The sequence below is a fragment of the Panthera uncia genome, chromosome B1 (genome assembly GCF_023721935.1).
Source record: "Panthera uncia isolate 11264 chromosome B1, Puncia_PCG_1.0, whole genome shotgun sequence".
NCBI classification, from domain to species: domain Eukaryota; kingdom Metazoa; phylum Chordata; class Mammalia; order Carnivora; family Felidae; genus Panthera; species Panthera uncia.
Window position 1 is genome coordinate 39,342,560 of NC_064811.1, and position 19,271 is coordinate 39,361,830.

Genomic DNA, 19,271 nt, shown 5'->3' on the forward strand with positions numbered 1-19,271 from the left:
AAGACAGTATTTTCATATGTCATATGCGAAATAAGAGAGCTATAGACATGGATAGTGTCTTAAAGTTTAAAAATGTTTTTTTGGGGGCGCCTGGGTGGCGCAGTCGGTTAAGCGTCCGACTTCAGCCAGGTCACGATCTCGCGGTCCGTGAGTTCGAGCCCCGCGTCAGGCTCTGGGCTGATGGCTCGGAGCCTGGAGCCTGTTTCCGATTCTGTGTCTCCCTCTCTCTCTGCCCCTCCCCCGTTCATGCTCTGTCTCTCTCTGTCCCAAAAATAAATAAAAAACGTTGAAAAAAAAAATTAAAAAAAAAAAAAGTTTTTTTTTTTACCATTCCTAAGTAAAGCTATGATTACAAACGAGTTATTATGTCAATAAAAACCCAAGCTACTTTTAACATACACGATTAAAAAGAAAAAGTATCTCGTGGGAGGGGGGAGGGGCTAAGTGGGTAAGGGGCATTAAGGAATCTACCCCTTAAATCATTGTTGCACTATATGCTAACTAACTTGGATGTAAATTAAAAAAAAAGAAAAAAAAAAGAAAAAGTGTCTCAATTATGAAACATTCTTCTATAAATAATTTCTATTTTTTAATTTAAAAAGTATATTAATTTATTCACACTTATTCAGCGTTATGTGCCAGGAATCATTCACACACTGGGAATATGCAAAATGGGAGAGATCCCTGACCTAAGAAACTTAAATTTAAATAGGGGAGATAAAGAACATAACAGAATGTCTTCATAAATATTCTGAAAAAAGATAAAGCAGGATAAGAGAGGGTAATAGGAGCAACATGAAGAAATTCCTGTTCATATTTGAACAGGAATTAAGTTAAATAAGGGAGAAAGCCACAAGAATATAGAGTTCCAGAGGGGAAAAAAAACTAAGTGCAAAAGCTCTGACAGAAGAACAAATGTGGAATATTCAAAGAATAGCAAGAACAAAAGTAGAAGGGAACAAGTGAGCGATGAATGAAAAGGTAGGAAATGTCATCAGAAGTTAGATCAGTATAAAGCCTTATTGGGCTATCATAAGGCCATCTGCATTTTATCCTGGGAGTAACTGAAAGCTACTGATGGGTTTTGAAAAGGGAGATGACACATGACTTATTTTGTTTTCTTACATTTTTAAAAGATGAATTTGGCTAATGCAGTAAGACAAACGAGGGAGTGGACAGCCTGGCTAGGAAAATACTGCAGAAATCTAGGGAAGAGGTGATGGTGGCTTGAATGAGAAGGTTAGTGTCAGAGGTTATAAGAAATAGATTCAGGGATCTACTTTGAAGATAATAAACCTAACAAGATTTGTTGTGAGACAAGGAAAGGAAGATAAGAAAGAAATTAAGCAATGTTCCGGTCTTTGATCTGCAGAATGGTGTAAAACTGATAAAACAACTTTCTGAAATGGGAAAGACTGGAAAAAGAGAAGCAGTGAATCTCAAAATGTGCAAACATAACCAAAGATGACACACATAGTCTATCTCATTTGTTTCTTCCTGGCTATGTGGTACATCTGTAATAATCTTTCATTTAAATAAATAGAAGATCATACTGGGCTGGAAGTTAATATCAGGTAGTATCAGGGATACTACCTTCTTATTACTACTCTCTTGGTTATATTATCATGAACAAGTCACTTGAAAACCTTCAGTTTCCCTATCTGCAAAAGAAGAATTATACTGATGGTATGGGGCTCCTTTGTTCCAGTTATGGAAAAAAAAAAAAAAATCACTGAATCTATACTTGCTAAGCTATCTTCCTGGATCACTTCAAATATCAAGTTCTATCTTCCAGAAGAATCTACCTTAATTCAGAAATACAGCAAGACTGGCTGTCAAATATCTTACACAGTTCTTATTTTAATTTTTTTTTTTTAACATTTATTTATTTTTGAGACAGAGAGAGACAGAGCATGAACGGGGGAGGGGCAGAGAGAGAGGGAGACACAGAATCGGAAGCAGGCTCCAGGCTCTGAGCCATCAGCCCAGAGCCCGACGCGGGGCTCGAACTCACAGACTGCGAGATCGTGACCTGAGCTGAAGTCGGACGCTTAACCGACTGAGCCACCCAGGCGCCCCACACAGTTCTTATTTTAAAAAGGGGAGACACTGGAAGCCTGGGTGGTTCAGTCGGTTAAGCATCCGAGTTTGGCTCAGGTCATGATCTCATGGTTCACAGGTTCATGCACCGCGTCAGGCTCTGTACTGACAGCTCAGAGCCTGGAGCCTGCTTCCGATTCTGTGTCTCCCTCTCTCTCTGCCCCTCTCCTGCTCACGCTCTGTCTCTGTCTCAAAAATAAACATTAAAAAAAAATTTTTTTTTAAAGGGAGACAGGAATTTTAACCAAGGGAGCAATATTGGGATAATCTACAATAATTCCCCAATTAGTCATACCATCTTTTTTAAATGAGTTTTTCCTGATTCATCTGATGTCTAGAAATCCCAGAAGGATAGCAATCCCAATTATAAGCAAGGAGATGATGAGAAGGCAGAATAAACATGTGCGTTATTATTACAAATTGGAAAATGAATCTTGATAAGTAAAATTTTTCTTTCCTGTTTTATTATATTTGACATTTCATAAATTTAAGGTGTTCCACATTTATATACTATGATTATCATCGTAGCAAAAATTAGAACCTCTATCACATTACAGAATTATCCTTTGTTTTTAATGGCTGAAATAATTAAGTTCCAATCTCTTACAAAGTCTGATGATTATAACAAAATTCTTTTTTTTAAATCAATGAAACATGACACATCATACACACTTGCTTGTAGCAGTGATTTTCAAACACTTTTGTGCATGATCAATCACTTGGCAATCGTTAAATGCTGAGGTACGATCTGAGATTCTGGGTTTCCAACAAGATTACAGGTGATGCCAATGCTGCGTGGCAAGGGTCTACCATATACATAAGCATACACGAAATGTATGTGTCTATGTGTGATTATGTACCGATATATTTTTTCTTTTTCATTTATTTTTGGTACAGATTTTCCCCAAAGATTATCCTCATTATTTCTTCCACTTCTTCTTTTCTTTTCTTTTTTTTTTTTGTATTTTTGAGGTTTTATTTTTTATGTTAATACATCAAAATCACTATGGAAAGTATTCTTAGAGAGTATGTTCTCTTCAAGTAGAAGAAACGGAAATACTTATTATTTCTTCTTTCAGTCACTCTAAAAATTATTTGTGCCCAGGTTTGCTTGGGAAATACACTCACTTCAATTGCCATCAATCTCACACCTTTCCCCAATTAACCACAGTTCCACTCACTGCAGCCAGTGAATTAGACAATAGAGATATATCTGTTGCTAATTGTAGCAATCAGAGCCATAGCGTATAAGAACAGCTTTGACTGGACTGAGAGATCTACAGAGATAAGAAACAAAAGACTTTTGATTCCAGTCAATAAACGCTTTTTAAATACCCGATATTTAATATTTATTAATTTAATATTTTTTGTATGTTGTAAGCTCTGTGCTACAACTCAAGGTAGAAGCTGAATTAACAATTCCTGAGCCATTTGGGTCAAGACAGACATACAAGGAGATCATCTCCAGTGGGTCTCAACTGAGATGTTACAGTAAGGAATTTTAAAGAGTTCATGATATATTTCATGTTTAATATATAAATTAGAATGATTGCAAAGTTATCCCCTAAATAATGTAATTTTCATTCACTTGCACTGTAGTAGCCTTCCTTGAGTGGGAGACAAAGGTGGACTTGTAGCTAAATTGAGATGAACTGCATGTAAGTTATAACCCAAACTTTACCACAGCCATTGCCCATGGAGCAATGCTGGGATAATCCAAGATAATTCCCCAATTGGTGTCTTATCAGCTCTTTTTTTTTTTTTTTTTAATTTTTTTTTTTAACGTTTATTTATTTTTGAGACAGAGAGAGACAGAGCATGAACGGGGGAGGGTCAGAGAGAGGGAGACACAGAATCCGAAACAGGGTCCAGGCTCTGAGCTGTCAGCACAGAGCCCGATGCGGGGCTCGACCTCACAGACCGCGAGATCATGACCTGAGCCGAAGTCGGCCACTTAACCGACTGAGCCACCCAGGCGCCCCTCTTATCAGCTCTTAAAATGAGTTTTTCCAACTCATTTGATGTTCTGGAAATCTAGAGAAGATATAGCAGCTGTACTCTGACTAAAGTGATTTTGAATTATTATATTTATGTTAGTATGATTTTATAATTCCACTCTCTCTTTCATTTTATCATGAGAACATTTTTATTAAGGATGAAAGCACAGATCAATGAAGAAATTATAGGCAATATATTTACATATATGTCTGCACATGAGCAAGAATGATACTATGGACATTTATATTATCAGGCTTTACAACCACTGAATCAAAGAAAAAAAAAAAAAAAAAAAAGTAACAATGCAAGTGAATTTTTCAATAGCATACAATTCATATTAATAATTTAAACATTTGAAAATTTAATGTTATTTAATAAAATGAATCTTAAAATCTTTGGCTTACTTCTCATTACACACACTTGCTAATAATATTATGATTCCCTATAGAATGGAAGTCTTTGAAAAAACATTAAATATTTAAAAAATATATAATTTTTTATATAACAAAGTTTATTTTTTATTCACACATCATGTCAAATGTAGGCTGGCAGGGGACTCCGGGAAATCAATGATTCTGGGATACAAGATGATGGGGAGTTTGCTAGCTTTTAACTGTATCACAAGAGACATACAACCTCCTCCATCATGGAAACAGAGAAAGAATGGTTAATGATAAATTAAGATTTCTCTAACTATTCCTGAAGTTGAATAACATTTCTGCCTATGTTTTATTGGCCAGAACCTTGCATATGGCCTAGGAAATTCAGAGCAGGAGACTGACTATCTGTATTGTGTTTCAACAGGAATCTGGTATATTTTATTGCTATTGTAAATGATTTTGCTGGGTTTTGTTAGTTTTATTTGTTGATGAATTTAAACGTTTAAAAATAAAATTTAATAAGGGGCGTCTGAGTGGCTCAATCAGTGGAGAGTCCGACTCTTGATTTTAGCTTAGATCATGATCCCAGGGTCGTGGGATGAAGGCCTGCACCAGGCTTCATGCTGAGCATGGAGCCTGCTTAAGATTCTCTCTCTCTCCCTCTGTCCTTCTCCCTGGCTCATACTCTCCCACTCTAAATATATATACTTATATATCTATATATGTTTTATGTTATTTATATATTATATACAAAAAATTTAGTATCATTTAAAATTTTATTCGCTATATTTTTCCTTGTAAAATGTCAATTTTTAGAGAACTTTCAATGGTTGACTTATATGATTTATAAAATGCTTTTAGTGAATTTCACACACACATACCCTACATCTGTGATGCTATTTACTTTATTCCCAACAAAAGATTAGAAATTTATTAAAATTGTGGACATTGTCTATCATACATGTTAGGTTTAAGAAACAGCTAAGAAAAAATGTTCCAGAATTAAACTCAGAGATATAAACGGACAGAAGTGGAAGTAATATTTCTATCTACTATCTAAATAGATACATAATTTCTGTACTTTTATCATAAAACGAAAGCCTATGTATTAACACAGGTACAGTATGTGAAGAGTACATTAAAAGGCATATCATGAGTTGGCACAAAGATACAGAGAAATGTACACCAAGCTGTTAAAGCTGCTTGTATTAAGAAAGGCAAGGAAGGAGAAGAGATGAGGGCAAGAAAAAGGAAAATAGTTATAACAAAATGGAAAAATATTTATGGCATAATTATCCAAAAGAATGTTTCAAGCATACTATAAGCACATATATCTTCAACCTAAGGATATTACCTTGTTTTTGCCAATGAAGGCATCAATTTCAGTTACTTTGTGGCATTCTTTCATACATGTATGATTCTGACAATCTAAGGTTCGTCCACAGACTCTCTTACAAGAGTAGGGTCCTACAGTATGGCATGGTAGTGGACTCACCTTAACAAAAAGGAAAAGAAAAGAAAAGAAAATATTAGCAACACACACACAAAACCTTCTGTCCCATATGTCTGAAATGACTCTGTTATCATTTAAGAACAAGTTTCATAAAGGTCTAACACATTTTCATTAATAGTAATTATTATCAAAATCAAAGTAACCTATCAAAAAATCCAAAAAACGAATGCCAAGAAGCAAAACATTCTATTCCTAAAAGGGAAATTCAATATAATGATGCTATAGTGACCACATAGACATAGGCTAATTCTCAAAAGCACTGTATATTTTAAAAATCAGCAAATAAACTCTTGTACTTTTTAGAGCACTAAAAAAAAACACAAAAAACAATACTTTGACTTTGTCATTTCTAACAATCCCTATACAGTAGCATAGATTATAAGCTTTACTTAAAACTTGTACCTATAACTCACCTCATGCTTCCCAAGACATTCTCTGCAAGAAAAAAAATAAAATGAAAACATTATAAATTCTTCAAAAAGATTACCTAAAGCAAAGGTGCTAACGCCACTAGTTTTACTACATAAAAAAAGCACATATGGAATAAGTGATTATAAAAAGATTGCAGGATACAAAATTAACATACAAAAGCCAACTGCTCCCCCATATACCAGAAATAAACAATTTGAATTTGAAACTAAAAGCACACCACCATTTACATTAGCACCAAAAAATGAAATAGATACAAATCTAACAAAATATATACGTGATCTATATGAGCAAAACTACAAAACACTAATGAAAGAAATCAAAGACAATATAAAGATATTTCATGTTCATTGATAGAAGGGCACAATATTGTTAAAATGTTGATTCTTTCCCAACTTGATCTAGATTCAATGTAATTCCCATCAAAATCCCAGCAAGTTATTAATAGTGGACACCAACAAACTGATTTTAAGGTCTATATAGAAAAACAAAAAAACCCAGGATAGTCAACACAGTATTGAAGAACAACACAGTACTAACACTACCCAACTTAAAGACATCCTATAAAGCTACTGTGATCAAGACAGGATGGTACTGGTAACAGTAAACAGACAAATAGATCAAAGGAACAGAATACTGAGCCCAGAAACAGACCTACACAAATATATACTCAGTTGATTTCTGATGAAGGAAAAATGCAACTGAATAGAGAAGGGATAGTCTTTTCAACAAATGGTTGGTACTGGAATAAAGACATCTACATGGGGAAAAAAAAAATCCAAACAGGCATTATACCTTTCACAACAGACAACTCAAAAAGGATCACAGACCTAAATGTGAAATGTGAAATTATCAACATAGGAGAAAATCTAAGTGACCTTGTGTGTGGGGATGACTTTTTAGGTACGACACCAAAGGCGTGATCTCCGAAAGAAAAATAGTTAAGCTATACTTTATTAAACTAAAACATCTGCCCTGTGAAAAACTTAAAAGAAAAGCCACAGACTTTGAGAAAAAACGTATCTGGCAAAGGGTTTGTCTCCAAAGTGTAAGACAAATTCTTAAAACTTAATAATAATAAAGCAAACAATCCAATTAAGAAAAATGGTCAAGATGTGAACAGAGAACAGACACCTCACCCTCCAAAGAAAACATACAGGTGGCAAACAAAACTATGAAAAGATGCTGAACATCATGTCATTACAAAAATGCCAATTAAAATGAGATGCCACTGCATACCTGTTAGAATGACTAAAACCCAAAACACTGACAAGCAGATGCCGGCAAGAATACAGGGCACCAGGAACTCTTGTTGCTGATAAGAATGCAAAATTGGTACAGTCACTTTGTCAGAGAGTTCGGCAGTGTCTTACAAAGCTAAGCTAGCCTTACCATATGATCCAGCAAAACCTACACGTGAATGTTGAAGCAGCTTTCTTCGTAACTGCCAAAATTTGGAAGCAATCAAAATGTCCTTCAATAGGTGAATGGATAAACAAACTGTGGTACATTCATACAATGGAATATTATTCAGCAATAAAAAGAAATGAACTACCAAGACATAAAAAGACATAGAGAAAACTTAAATGCATAGAGAAGACTGTAAGCCATCTGATTCCAACTATATAACATTCTGATAGGCAAAATGATAGAGACATTAAAAAGATCAGTGGTCACCAGGGACTTGAGGAAGAAGGTGAGGGATAAACAAGAATAGTACACGATGTTTTTAGGGCAGTGGCTATAGTATATGATATTGTAATTAGCAGATACACGAGATCAGGCATTTATCAAAACTCATAAAACCATCCAACACAAAATATAAACCCTAGTATAAACTATGAACTTTAGTTTATAATATTATCATTATTCAATATCAGTTCCTCAAATGTAAAAAAAATATATATATGCCACACTAAATGTTAACAAGAGAAACTGTGTCGCAGGACCATATGGGAATTCTTCACTTTCTGTGTAATTTTTCTGTAAACCTGAAAATCATCTAAAAAAAGATAAAGTCTATTTAAAAAAAACTAAAAAATAAACATTTCATTTCCCTTTCCAGGGACAGTTTCTAAACTGTCTTGTGATCCTACTCTGGCCAATGCAATGTGAAAGGAGTTTTGCTATGGGGCTTCTGGAAAAGGCTTCTCACTCTTTAAAAATAGAAGATGATGGTAGAAGACATAAACAGTTTGTTTCTCTCTTTGGAAAGCTTCCTGTCTGGATGGGAAGCTTAAGAGAAAGCCAAGTAGCCTGAGAGCAAAGATGCCACACTGAGGATAAAACAGAAAGACAGAATCTGGACCCCTGATGATGCAGAACTACATTAATCAGCTTAACCAACCACAGAGCTGCTCTACCTCCAGTCTAACTGCACAAGGCAAAACTGTTGTTATTATGTCACTTTTTTATGTAGGTTCTTTATAACCTGAAGCCAAAGGCACCATAATGATACAGCACGTATTTTATGTTCAGAATTCTTTTACCACACAGCCAAATTATTAAAAGTCAGGTTATGTTTAAAAATGGTAGGCAAGGGACAAGAAGACATGAACATTCTACTCTAAGAAAAAATTATACTACCTCGGCGTTCATGTGACAAGTAATATTTTTAACATATACTTTATACTAATTTTATTACACCTGCCACTGAAAGATCATTATATCAGAATTACAAAGACCTTTACATGTTTGTCTCCTCTTTAAAACTGAGATAAGATTTATACTTTTAAAAAAGTACAATTAAGGGGCTCCTGGGTGGCTCAGTCGGTTAAGCCTCTGACTTGGGCTCAGGTCATGATCTCACAGCTCGTGGAATCGAGTCCCGCATCTGGCTCTGTGTTAACAGCTCAGAGCCCGGGGCCTGCTTCATATTCTGCATCTCCGTCTCTCTCTCTGCCCTTCCCCCGCTCATGCTCTCTCTCTCTCTCTCTCTCTCTCTCTCTCTCTCTCTCTCAAAAATAAACATTAAAAAAAATTTTTTAAAGCACAATTCAGTGGTTTTTAGTATATTCACGAGGTTGTGTAACCATCACCAGTATCAAGCATATTTTCACTACCAACAGAGAAACCCTGTAACTCTTAGAAATCACTCCACAGCCCCTGGCAACCACTAATCTACTTCCTGGTGCTATGCATATGCCTATTCTGGACATTTCACATCAATGGAATCAAACATTATGTGGCCTTTTATGTCTGGCCTCTTCCACTTAGCATACTGTTTTCAAGGTTCGTCCACGTTACAGCACATATCAGTTAATTCATGCATTTTTATAGCTGAATGATATTCCACTGCATAGTTATACCACATTTTATCCACTCATCAGTTGACAGACGTTTGAGTTGTTTCCACTTTTTGGCTATTAATAATAATGCTATTATTGTAACACTCATGTACAAGTTTTTTATGAACACATATTTTCAGTTCTCTTAGGTATATACCTAAAATTGGTAACTCCAAGTTTAGTTTCCTGAGAAACTACCAAACTGCTTTGCAAAGTAGTGGCACCACTTTACGTTCCCATCAGCAATGTAAGATGATTCCAACTATTCCATAGCTTCACCAACACTTATGTCTTCTTTATTTTAGTCATTCTAGTGGGTATAAATTGACATCTTAATGTGGTTTTGACTTGAATTTCCCTAATAATTACTTGAGCATCTTTTCACGTTTACTGGCCATGTGTAGATCTTCTCTAGAGAAATGTCTATTCGAAGATTTTGCCCATTTTTAAAAACAGATTGCCTTTTTGCTTCTCAGTTTAAGAATTCTTTACATATTCTGGGACACCTGGGTGGCTCAGTTGCTTAAGCATCTGACTCTTGGTTTCAGCTCAGGTCATGATCTCATGGTTCGTGAGTTCAAGCCCTGCTTGAAGGCTCTGCACAGAGCCTGCTTGGGATTCTTTCTCTCTGCCCCCTCCCCTGCTTGTGCTCTCTTTCTCAGAATAAGTAAATAAACTTGAAAAAAAAAAAAAAAAGAAATCTTTATATATTCTGGATAATACTCTTATAGAATATATGATCTACGAACATCTTCCCCATTCTGTGGGTGACGTTTTTCATTTTTTTTATTGTGTCCTTGAAGCACAATTTCTTAATAATGTCCTCACTTTATTTTTTCTTTTGTTGCTTATGCTTTAGGTGGCAGCAATATGTAACAAGCCACTGCCTAATCCAAGGACACAAGGAGTTACACCTGTTTTCTTCTAAGAGTTTAAAACCTCTCTTTTAGATCTTTGACCCATTTTAAGATTTACATATGTTGTGCAGCAGAGGTCCAATTTCATTTTTTTTCCGTGTGAATATCTAGTTCTCTCAGCACCCACTATATTTTTTTGACATTCTTGTGAAAAATCAACTGACCATAAACATATGGGTTTCTTTCTGGACTCTCAATTCTATTCCATTGATCAATATGTCCGTCGCTACAATACCACAGATTGATTCTTGATTGTTAAAGTTTTGTAATTTATTTTTTTTTAATTTTTTTTAACGTTTATTCATTTTTGAGACAGAGAGAGACAGAGCATGAATGGGGGAAGGTCATAGAGAGAGGGAGACACAGAATCTGAAACAGGCTGCAGGCTCTGAGCTGTCAGCACATAGCCCGACGCGGGGCTCGAACTCACGGACCGCGAGATCATGACCTGAGCCGAAGTCGGACGCCCAACCGACTGAGCCACCCAGGTGCCCCTAAAGTTTTGTAATTTAAAATAAGGAAGTATGAGTTCTCTAAATCTGTTCTTCACTTTCAAGACTGTTCTGGCTATTCTGTGTCCTTACATTTCCATATGAATTTTGGAAAAAAGCCAGCTGTGATTTTGACAAGGAGTATGTGCTTTGGGTAGTAATGTCTTTAACAATATTGTCTTCCCATCCATAAAAGTGGGATATCTTGCCACTTACTAAATAATTATCTTAGTACCCTTGTCAAAAACTGGCCATTAAGTGTATGAATTTATTTCTAGACTCTCAATTCTATTCCCTTGATCTATATGTATGTATGCCAGTACTAGAGCCTTTGGTCTTCTTTAATTTCTTTCAACAATGTTTTGCAGTTTTCAGTGCATAAAACCTTAGATTTCTTTCATTAAATTTGTTGAATAAACAAGTTGGTTTTCTAATTTTTTAATTTTTTAGATAGAGAATGGGGAGAGGGGCAGAGGGAGAGAGGCAGATAATCTTAAACAGGCTCCATACTCAGCATGAAGTCTGATGTGAGGCTCAATCCCATGACCCTGGGATCATGACCTGAACTGAAATCAAGAGTCGGACATTCAACCGACTGAACCGCCCAAGTTGCTTTTTTAGGGCTATTGGAGGTAGAAATGTTTTCTTAATTTCATTTCAGATGGTTCATTGCTAGTGTATAGAATCGACTTTTGTATATCAGTGTTGCTTATATAGCGTTACTAAACTCATTCAATATCTCTAATAACTTATGTAAAGATTCCTTAGGATTTTTCATATACAAGATCACATCATCTAACAATACAAATAGTATGAATACATCTTTTATTTCTTTTTCTAGTCTAATAGGTCTGGCTAGCACCTCTAATACAATGTAAACATAAATAGGAGCAAGAGCAGACATCCTAGTCTTGTTCCTGTTCTTAACAGGAAAGCTTTCAGTCTTTCACTACTAAGTATGATTAAGGGCTTTTCATACATGCCCTTTATCAGGTTGAGGGAGGTTGTTTATTCCAAGTTTGTTGAGTTTTTTTTATCAAGAAAGTGTGTACAATTTTGTCAAATGTTTTTCTGAATCTATCAATTGTCCTTTATTCTAGTGATAAAATATTACTTTGATATTTTGATTTTCATATGTTGAATCAACCTCGTATTTCTGGGATACATCCACTTGGTCATATGCATAATCCTTTTTACATGTTGCTGGATTCAGTTTGTTACTATTTTGTTGAGAATTTTTGTTATCTATTATACAAAAGGGATATTGGTCTATAGTTTTCTTATGAGGTCCTTCTCTGCTTTTAGTATCAGGGAAATACCAGCTTCATTGAATGAATCAGGAAATGTCTCCCCACAATGAAATATTGGTGTTAATTCTTTAAATGTTTGGTAGAATTTACCAGTAAAGTCACCCATCCTCAGCTTCTCCTTATGGTAAGCTTTTGGTTACTACTTTAATCTCTTTACTAGGTATAGTTTTATTCAGATTTTCTACTTCTGAGTCAGCTTCAGTTGCTTTTGTGTTTCTAAGAATCTGTCTATCCCTCCATGTAAACTGTAACCAAAGGAGGGTATAAGTAGCTATACTAATATCAGAAAAAATAGACTTTAGAAAAAAATTGTTATTAAACACAATGAATAGATTTTGAGAAGGACCTCCAAAAATTTTCTCTTTGACACTGACATTTTTGTAGATATCTTAAATTTCCTTATTTTACAGAGAAGGGATATGACTTATTCATAGTAGTAGTTAGCGGGAAGCACAACACTGGGCTCAAAAGTTCTTACTCTAAAACACAATTTTAATATACATATCCAAAAAAACTTCCAGCAGCACATTCAAGTGCAAAGGAAAGACTTTTAAATTAATTTTTTAAACCTCTAGTAAACATGACTTAGTAATTCCAGGCAGTTTTTCTATTGTCATAAAATATTTAATCCAACCTAAGATTTCAAGCAAATTAATTGAATGAAGATAGACATATCTGTTAAATAATCCTCCTGTAAGATAAACTAAGGAATTCAAAGATAACTGATTACAATTATACAATTTTAGTGTTTATGAATCTTTCACTAATATCCAGACTAAAATCACTCTGTAGATATAGCTCCCAGCAACACTTTGCCTCCGAACCTGACTCCATAACCAATATACAAAAATATACATGCTACTTAAACAGAAAAGAAAGATGTGGAGGGACAAAATGAGAGTGAGAGCTTTTAAAAATAAACAAGAAGGCCCTCTGGAAAAGGTTGATATATAAGACGTACCAATATTCAATTTGGAACCTTAATGGTGATTTTATGTTGCTTCCCAGAATTCTATGCTTCCCTCTTCTTCTATATTCCATAACCTCTACTGAAAGTATGAACCATTCCAAGATTCTATTATTACCTTAGGTTTGGCTCCTTACAACTCAGTCCAGGTCATTTTCTGGTCCCTCCAGAAAACTACCTACTTTCATTTTCAATGTTTCCTTCAATTACACCTTACCTAAAACCTGGCTTTCCTCCATCCTAAAGGAACTCAAAGACTAGCATGGGAATCAGTCAGAAAAACTAACAGAGGATGATCTCTTGGATGAATTATTGTAATGATAAGAAGAGTTGCTATGGAAACTAATAAGGATATTAAACTCCAGCTGGGGGAAAGGCTGAAAAAATATACACATAGGAGAGGTTTTCAAGCAGTATGTAAAATATATTTAGAAAGGAATAAGGCTGAAAAAGAGAGACTGGTTTATGGACTAGGCCTGAAAGAATGATAAACTCAACAAAGAAAAAGGGGAGTAGGTGGCCTAAGACACACTTCAAATTAAAGTGTCAAAAGATTTTTTTATTTAAAAAAATTTTTTCTTTATGTTTGTTTATTTTTGAGAGACTATGAGCAGAAGAAGAGCAGAGAGAGAGGGAGACATAGAATCCGAAGCAGGCTCCAAGCTCTGAGCTGTCAGTGCAGAGCCCGACACAGGGTTCGAACTCACGGACCATGAGATCATAACCTGAGCCGAAGTCAGACGCTTGACCAATTGAGCCACCCAGGTGCCCCAGAAAGATTTTTTTTTTTTTTAAGTTAAAATTCTAAAATATTGGAGTGCCTGGGTGGCTCAGTCAGTTAAGTGTCTGACTCATTGTCTTGATCTCATGTCATGATCTCATGGTCCGTGGGTTCAAGCCCTGCATCAGATGCTATGCTAACAGCTCAGAGCCTGAAGCCTGCTTTGGATTCTGTGTCTCCCTCTCTCTCTCTGCCTCTCCCCTCCATGTTCTCTCTCTCTCTCTCTCTCAAAAATAAATAAATAAACATTTTAAAACTGTAAAATACTTACGTAGGAATAGGAACTTGACATGGAGGACAAGGTAATGCAGTCTGAATAAATGCTGGTTCAGAAGGCTGTTCCCAAGGGCCTGTAGGCTGGTGCTACAAGTAAAATACATTAAAAATTTTAAGGCAGAGGAATTAAATCATAGGGCCATTGTAAGACTCGAATAGTTCCACATATCCTCTGCTCAAGCAGATTGAAATTTTTTCAAGTCATCAACAAATTGTGCTTAGTGAAATATTTTATTCCATCAGATTGTCATTATCAGATTGTTCCCCTCTACACACATTTGACAATAAAAATTGAGGCAGACCCCAGTTTTTAAATGGCAGAACAAAGGCAATGTAGCCTCCTTCACTTCTCGTTAGCCAAAAGAAGAATGACAAACAGAACTGTAAAATCCAACTTCCACCAGTAGAATGTAATCTCCATTATTTTGTTCACTGTTGTCTCCCCAGCACCTCGAAGAATGCTTATCACACAGTACAGACTTAACAAATACTCACTGAGTAAGTGAATGAATCTTTGAGGAAACCAAAAGATATCTTTAACCCTGAACCACAATATATGAAGGAAGACTGCCAAACTCTTGTGTATCATGATTACAACATGACTATCACACAGTATTAGCAAACATTTGTTTACTGGTTTCTCGCTTTTTCTATACTGTGAGCTTAAGACAAAAGATCAAGTCTTATTTACCTTGTACCCCAACTCCTATCACAGTGCTTAACACCCAGTAGGTACTTAATCATTGCTTGTTGAATGACTAAGTAAAATTAAGAAAATATGACCCACAGCAATGCACTACCTCTTAATAATATATTCCCTTACCCTGCCAGTTTGCTTTATTAATGCTTGATCATGACATGGAGCAGGACACAAGTGACCACATTTCTCCAAAACTTTTTGGCAAGGTTGATGACATGGAGGACAAGAGCCAAAGTGACAGCGATGTTTTTCTTGACTTGTATGATGGCAAGTTGGTGGTCGACTAAATCATAAAGTACAATTTTTTAAATTACTTTTGATCATTAAACAATTACATCTAAAGTGCAATTATCTATTTATCTTCTGACTCCATACAGAACAAGAATATTGTGAATATCAGTATTTTAGAACATTAAAGTAAAATTAAAGATACTAACAATATTAAAAGTCAGTATGAATTTAAATCCGTAAGATACCAGATGTAAGTTTGTTCAGAACTTCATACTAACCTGCACTGCTCTTTGCACTTGGGTGGTCTTGTGGTACGTTCCCGGCCACAGGGCACTGTCACCTTTGTACTACCACAATTGCACTTCACATCTACCGTTTCTGGGCAAGGATAACAACTACCTGAAAAAAAAGTCTGAAACTTAAAAAGGACTATGACTACTCAAATGCCCCTCAACAGTAGAATCAATGAGGTTAGCATTCACACAACTGGATGTTCTACAATGAGAATAAAGGAACTACATGAATGAACCTCACACACATAACATTGAGCAAAAGAGTCAGACACAGAGTATGTAGTATATGATTCCATTTACACAAAACAAACACAAAAAACTAATCTATACTGTTTGCAATCAGGATGATGGTTACAAAGGATACAAGGAGGGTTTTGGAAATATTGGTAATGTTCTGTGTAATCATCTTGAGTTCTGGTTACCTGGTTATGATCAGTTTGTAAAGGTTCATCAAGCTATACACTTAAGATTTGTATACTTTTTATAGCTACACTGGTAATGCCATTAAAAAGTTTTAGGATTTTCTTTAAAAATTCCTAAAAGTTCTACTCTAAATAACAAATTTAACACTCTACTAATTTAATTGCCGCTGCACAAGCAAAATGGATCTAAGTCTTGGAAAATCTAACGTTGCCAATACTCTTTCTGGCTTATTTTCACACATACTGCTTATTCAAGTGTATTATTTTTAGATAAATTCCCCAGCAAGAGATAAATTTAGATAAACTTACTTAAATTTATTCAAGTATATTATTTTTAGATAAATTCCCCAATAAGAATAACATCTCTCTTCAGGTTATTAACAAGAATAGTCAATTTTCTATTACTCGTGCTTTGTGAAGGACTCATTCTCAACCCTTATTTTAGGTTACACCCTTATAACCCTTCTAATTCCAAATACTTCTTTTCTAAACATTTCAAAAAGAACGGTTATTTGGGTTTCAGCTTTCTACCTTCTTTTGTTGTATGTTGGTGAGGATACATAAAAACAAAATCAAAGAAACTCTTTTAAACAGGCTATAACATTCTCCCCACGGTTCCAACATCATCTTCTTCCCACTGGAGTGTTCTCAGTAACTAAGGCTCCTCACTAGAACTGAAATAGCAAGAAGGGAATAAAAGTCTTCAACTAAGGAGTGAGGATCATAAGAGACTGCCACCTTTGTGTCAAGACCAAGCAAAATACTGAATAGCAGTTAACCTGATAACAGATAAATGATGACAAGCATCCTGGATAAAGCCTCTTAAAACAGCTCTTAAAAGGAACAGAAGTTAAGAATTCTGGTTGAAATAATGAACACAGAATAAGGAAATGAGACTAAAAAGTACAATAGGGAAAAATATAAATATATATGGATTATACAAATTACCAAATTTATATTTCAGTGTTTTGATAAGTGTAATCCATGAAGTATTTCCCTGATGGTAACACAAGCCAAGTTATCCTGATCCACATGATCAATTTAAATCTTTCCAAAAGAATGACTAGATGTCAAATGTTCTAAAAGTTAATAATGACCTTTAACTCTTCTCATTCAGCATATTATATCATTTTCTCCCTAACAATGATAATTTTCAATCACTTTCAGCAATTCAAAGAGAAAACTTATCAAACATAACACCTTTTTTGCCACGTTAACCTACAGCATCACTTTTCCTTTTATGAAAATTAAATCTTGAGAAAAATAAGCAATAATTTCTGTGAACGGTCTTCCTACTGATCAACAGAATTTGTTACAGATACCTGTACAACATGACAAATTAAAATAGCTTCAGAGATTTTTAAAATGAAAAAGCAGCATACAGAAGGTAACTACAGTGACCAGTGGGTCAACGGCCAAAATGGGTACTCATGCAGAATGTTCTGGAACCATAAACACAGATAACCTTGAACTTAAAGAAGTATAAGTCAAATTTTCCTATGTTCACAGTGCAAACATCCAGTTAGCATCCTCTTCCTAAGAGTTACAGTATAACCTTGATTATGAAGGTATCTAGAATGATGAAAAAGGGTATGGAATAATGGTTCTATATGTCTTCTGTAACTGTGGATGGTGAAAGTTACACAATAGTAGCTTCCACATACTTTCCATTAAAGTAATTTTTGTTAGGGTCTAATAAGCTTCTTTTTTAAATAAAAATAAATGCTCTGCCAAAAAAAAAAAAAAAGAAGAAGAAGAAGAAGAAGAACCTGGATCTGATCAAACCTCTACATCCCACTAATAATGTAATAATTTATAGGAAATACAGAAGAAAATGTCAAATAATACCACAGAGATGCAATCTGTAATATGTAGACTTTGTGACTAAATAAAGCAACCTAGTTTCTTAAATAAGTGACAAGGGGTGTAAAAAAAAAAAAAAAAAAAAAAAAAAGATGGAGGAGGGAAAGTATAGATTCATAGACTTTAGAGACATCAACCAATTGCAATATGTCAATCTTATCAGGTTGTTGATTCTTACAAACTAAAGTAAAAAATGAAGACATTTATGAGACAATATATCTAAACAGCTGATATTTGCTGATGTTACATATATTAACTATTTTCAGGTTAAGAATCCACATTTTAGAAATGAATACTGAAGGATTTATGGGGTTTGCGTCAAAATAAACAAGAGTGGGATATGTTTTCAACACTCCTCTACTAAACATGATGCTTGCTCTACCTTTTTTTTTTTTTTTTTTACAGATACTCTGTATCAAGCTAAGGATGTTCCCTTCTATTTCCAGTTAAGTTTCCATCAAATATGGATATTGAATTTCATCAACTGTTTTTTAGACATTTACTTAGTTTCATTTTTCCTTTAAACTACTAATGTGGTAAATCACATTATTAGATTTTCTAAAGTTTAACCAATCATATACATTATTGGAATAAACCCAACTTGGTTATGAAAGATTAAGGTTTTAGACAGCTAATACTGTAATACTGGATAGCTGGATTTGACTAGCTGAAACTTTAATATTTTACAAATATTTACGAGTTACAGAGTTTATGAGTTAGATTGGCTGATAATTTTCTCTTAGTTTCCTTGTCAGATGATATAATGGGACATCTTCCTTTTTTACATATACTCTCGAACAGTTTATAAAGAGATTGAATATATATATCTTAAATTTTGTTAATGTGTAAAAATCAACTAAGCCGTATTTTCTTGGCAATTCTAAACTACTGATCCAATTTCTTTAATGGTAATATAACTAGATAGGTTTTCTAATTGTAGTAAAGGCCAGCATTTTAGTAACGGTCAACAAGGTCCTATACATATTCTTTCTCCAGCACCCTTCATCCCACCATCTCTTTGACCTCATCTCCTACCCTTTGTCCCTTGAGCACTTACTACAGTCCTCTTTGCAATTCCTTCAAATGCTCCTGTCTCAAGGCCTTTGCAATTACTGCTTTCTTGCCCAAAACACTATTCCACCCTCTTTTGCACATGGCTTATATCCCTTACTTCTTTTAGGATTCCTCTCAAATGTCACCTTTCTAGAGTCCTCCCCGATCACACTATATTTTCTTTCTATACTTGTCACTACCTGATATTCTTTCTTTCTTTCTTTCTTTCTTTCTTTCTTTCTTTCTTTCTTTCTTTCTTT

General features: G+C 34.9%; 1 protein-coding gene across 4 annotated transcripts in view; it reads right to left on the reverse strand.

The window, feature by feature from the left end:
* Positions 1-19,271, reverse strand: part of NFXL1 (nuclear transcription factor, X-box binding like 1) — a 72,174-nt gene that overhangs the window by 21,925 nt on the left and 30,978 nt on the right. For all 4 annotated transcript variants that reach the window (XM_049632008.1, XM_049632010.1, XM_049632011.1 and 1 more), the window contains exons 13-17: positions 15,659-15,779; positions 15,273-15,432; positions 14,445-14,536; positions 6,405-6,426; positions 5,833-5,973 (exon numbers count right to left, since the gene is read on the reverse strand). In XM_049632008.1, the coding sequence (XP_049487965.1) occupies positions 5,833-5,973; positions 6,405-6,426; positions 14,445-14,536; positions 15,273-15,432; positions 15,659-15,779 (536 nt within the window). The remainder of the gene's footprint in view (positions 1-5,832; positions 5,974-6,404; positions 6,427-14,444; positions 14,537-15,272; positions 15,433-15,658; positions 15,780-19,271) is intronic.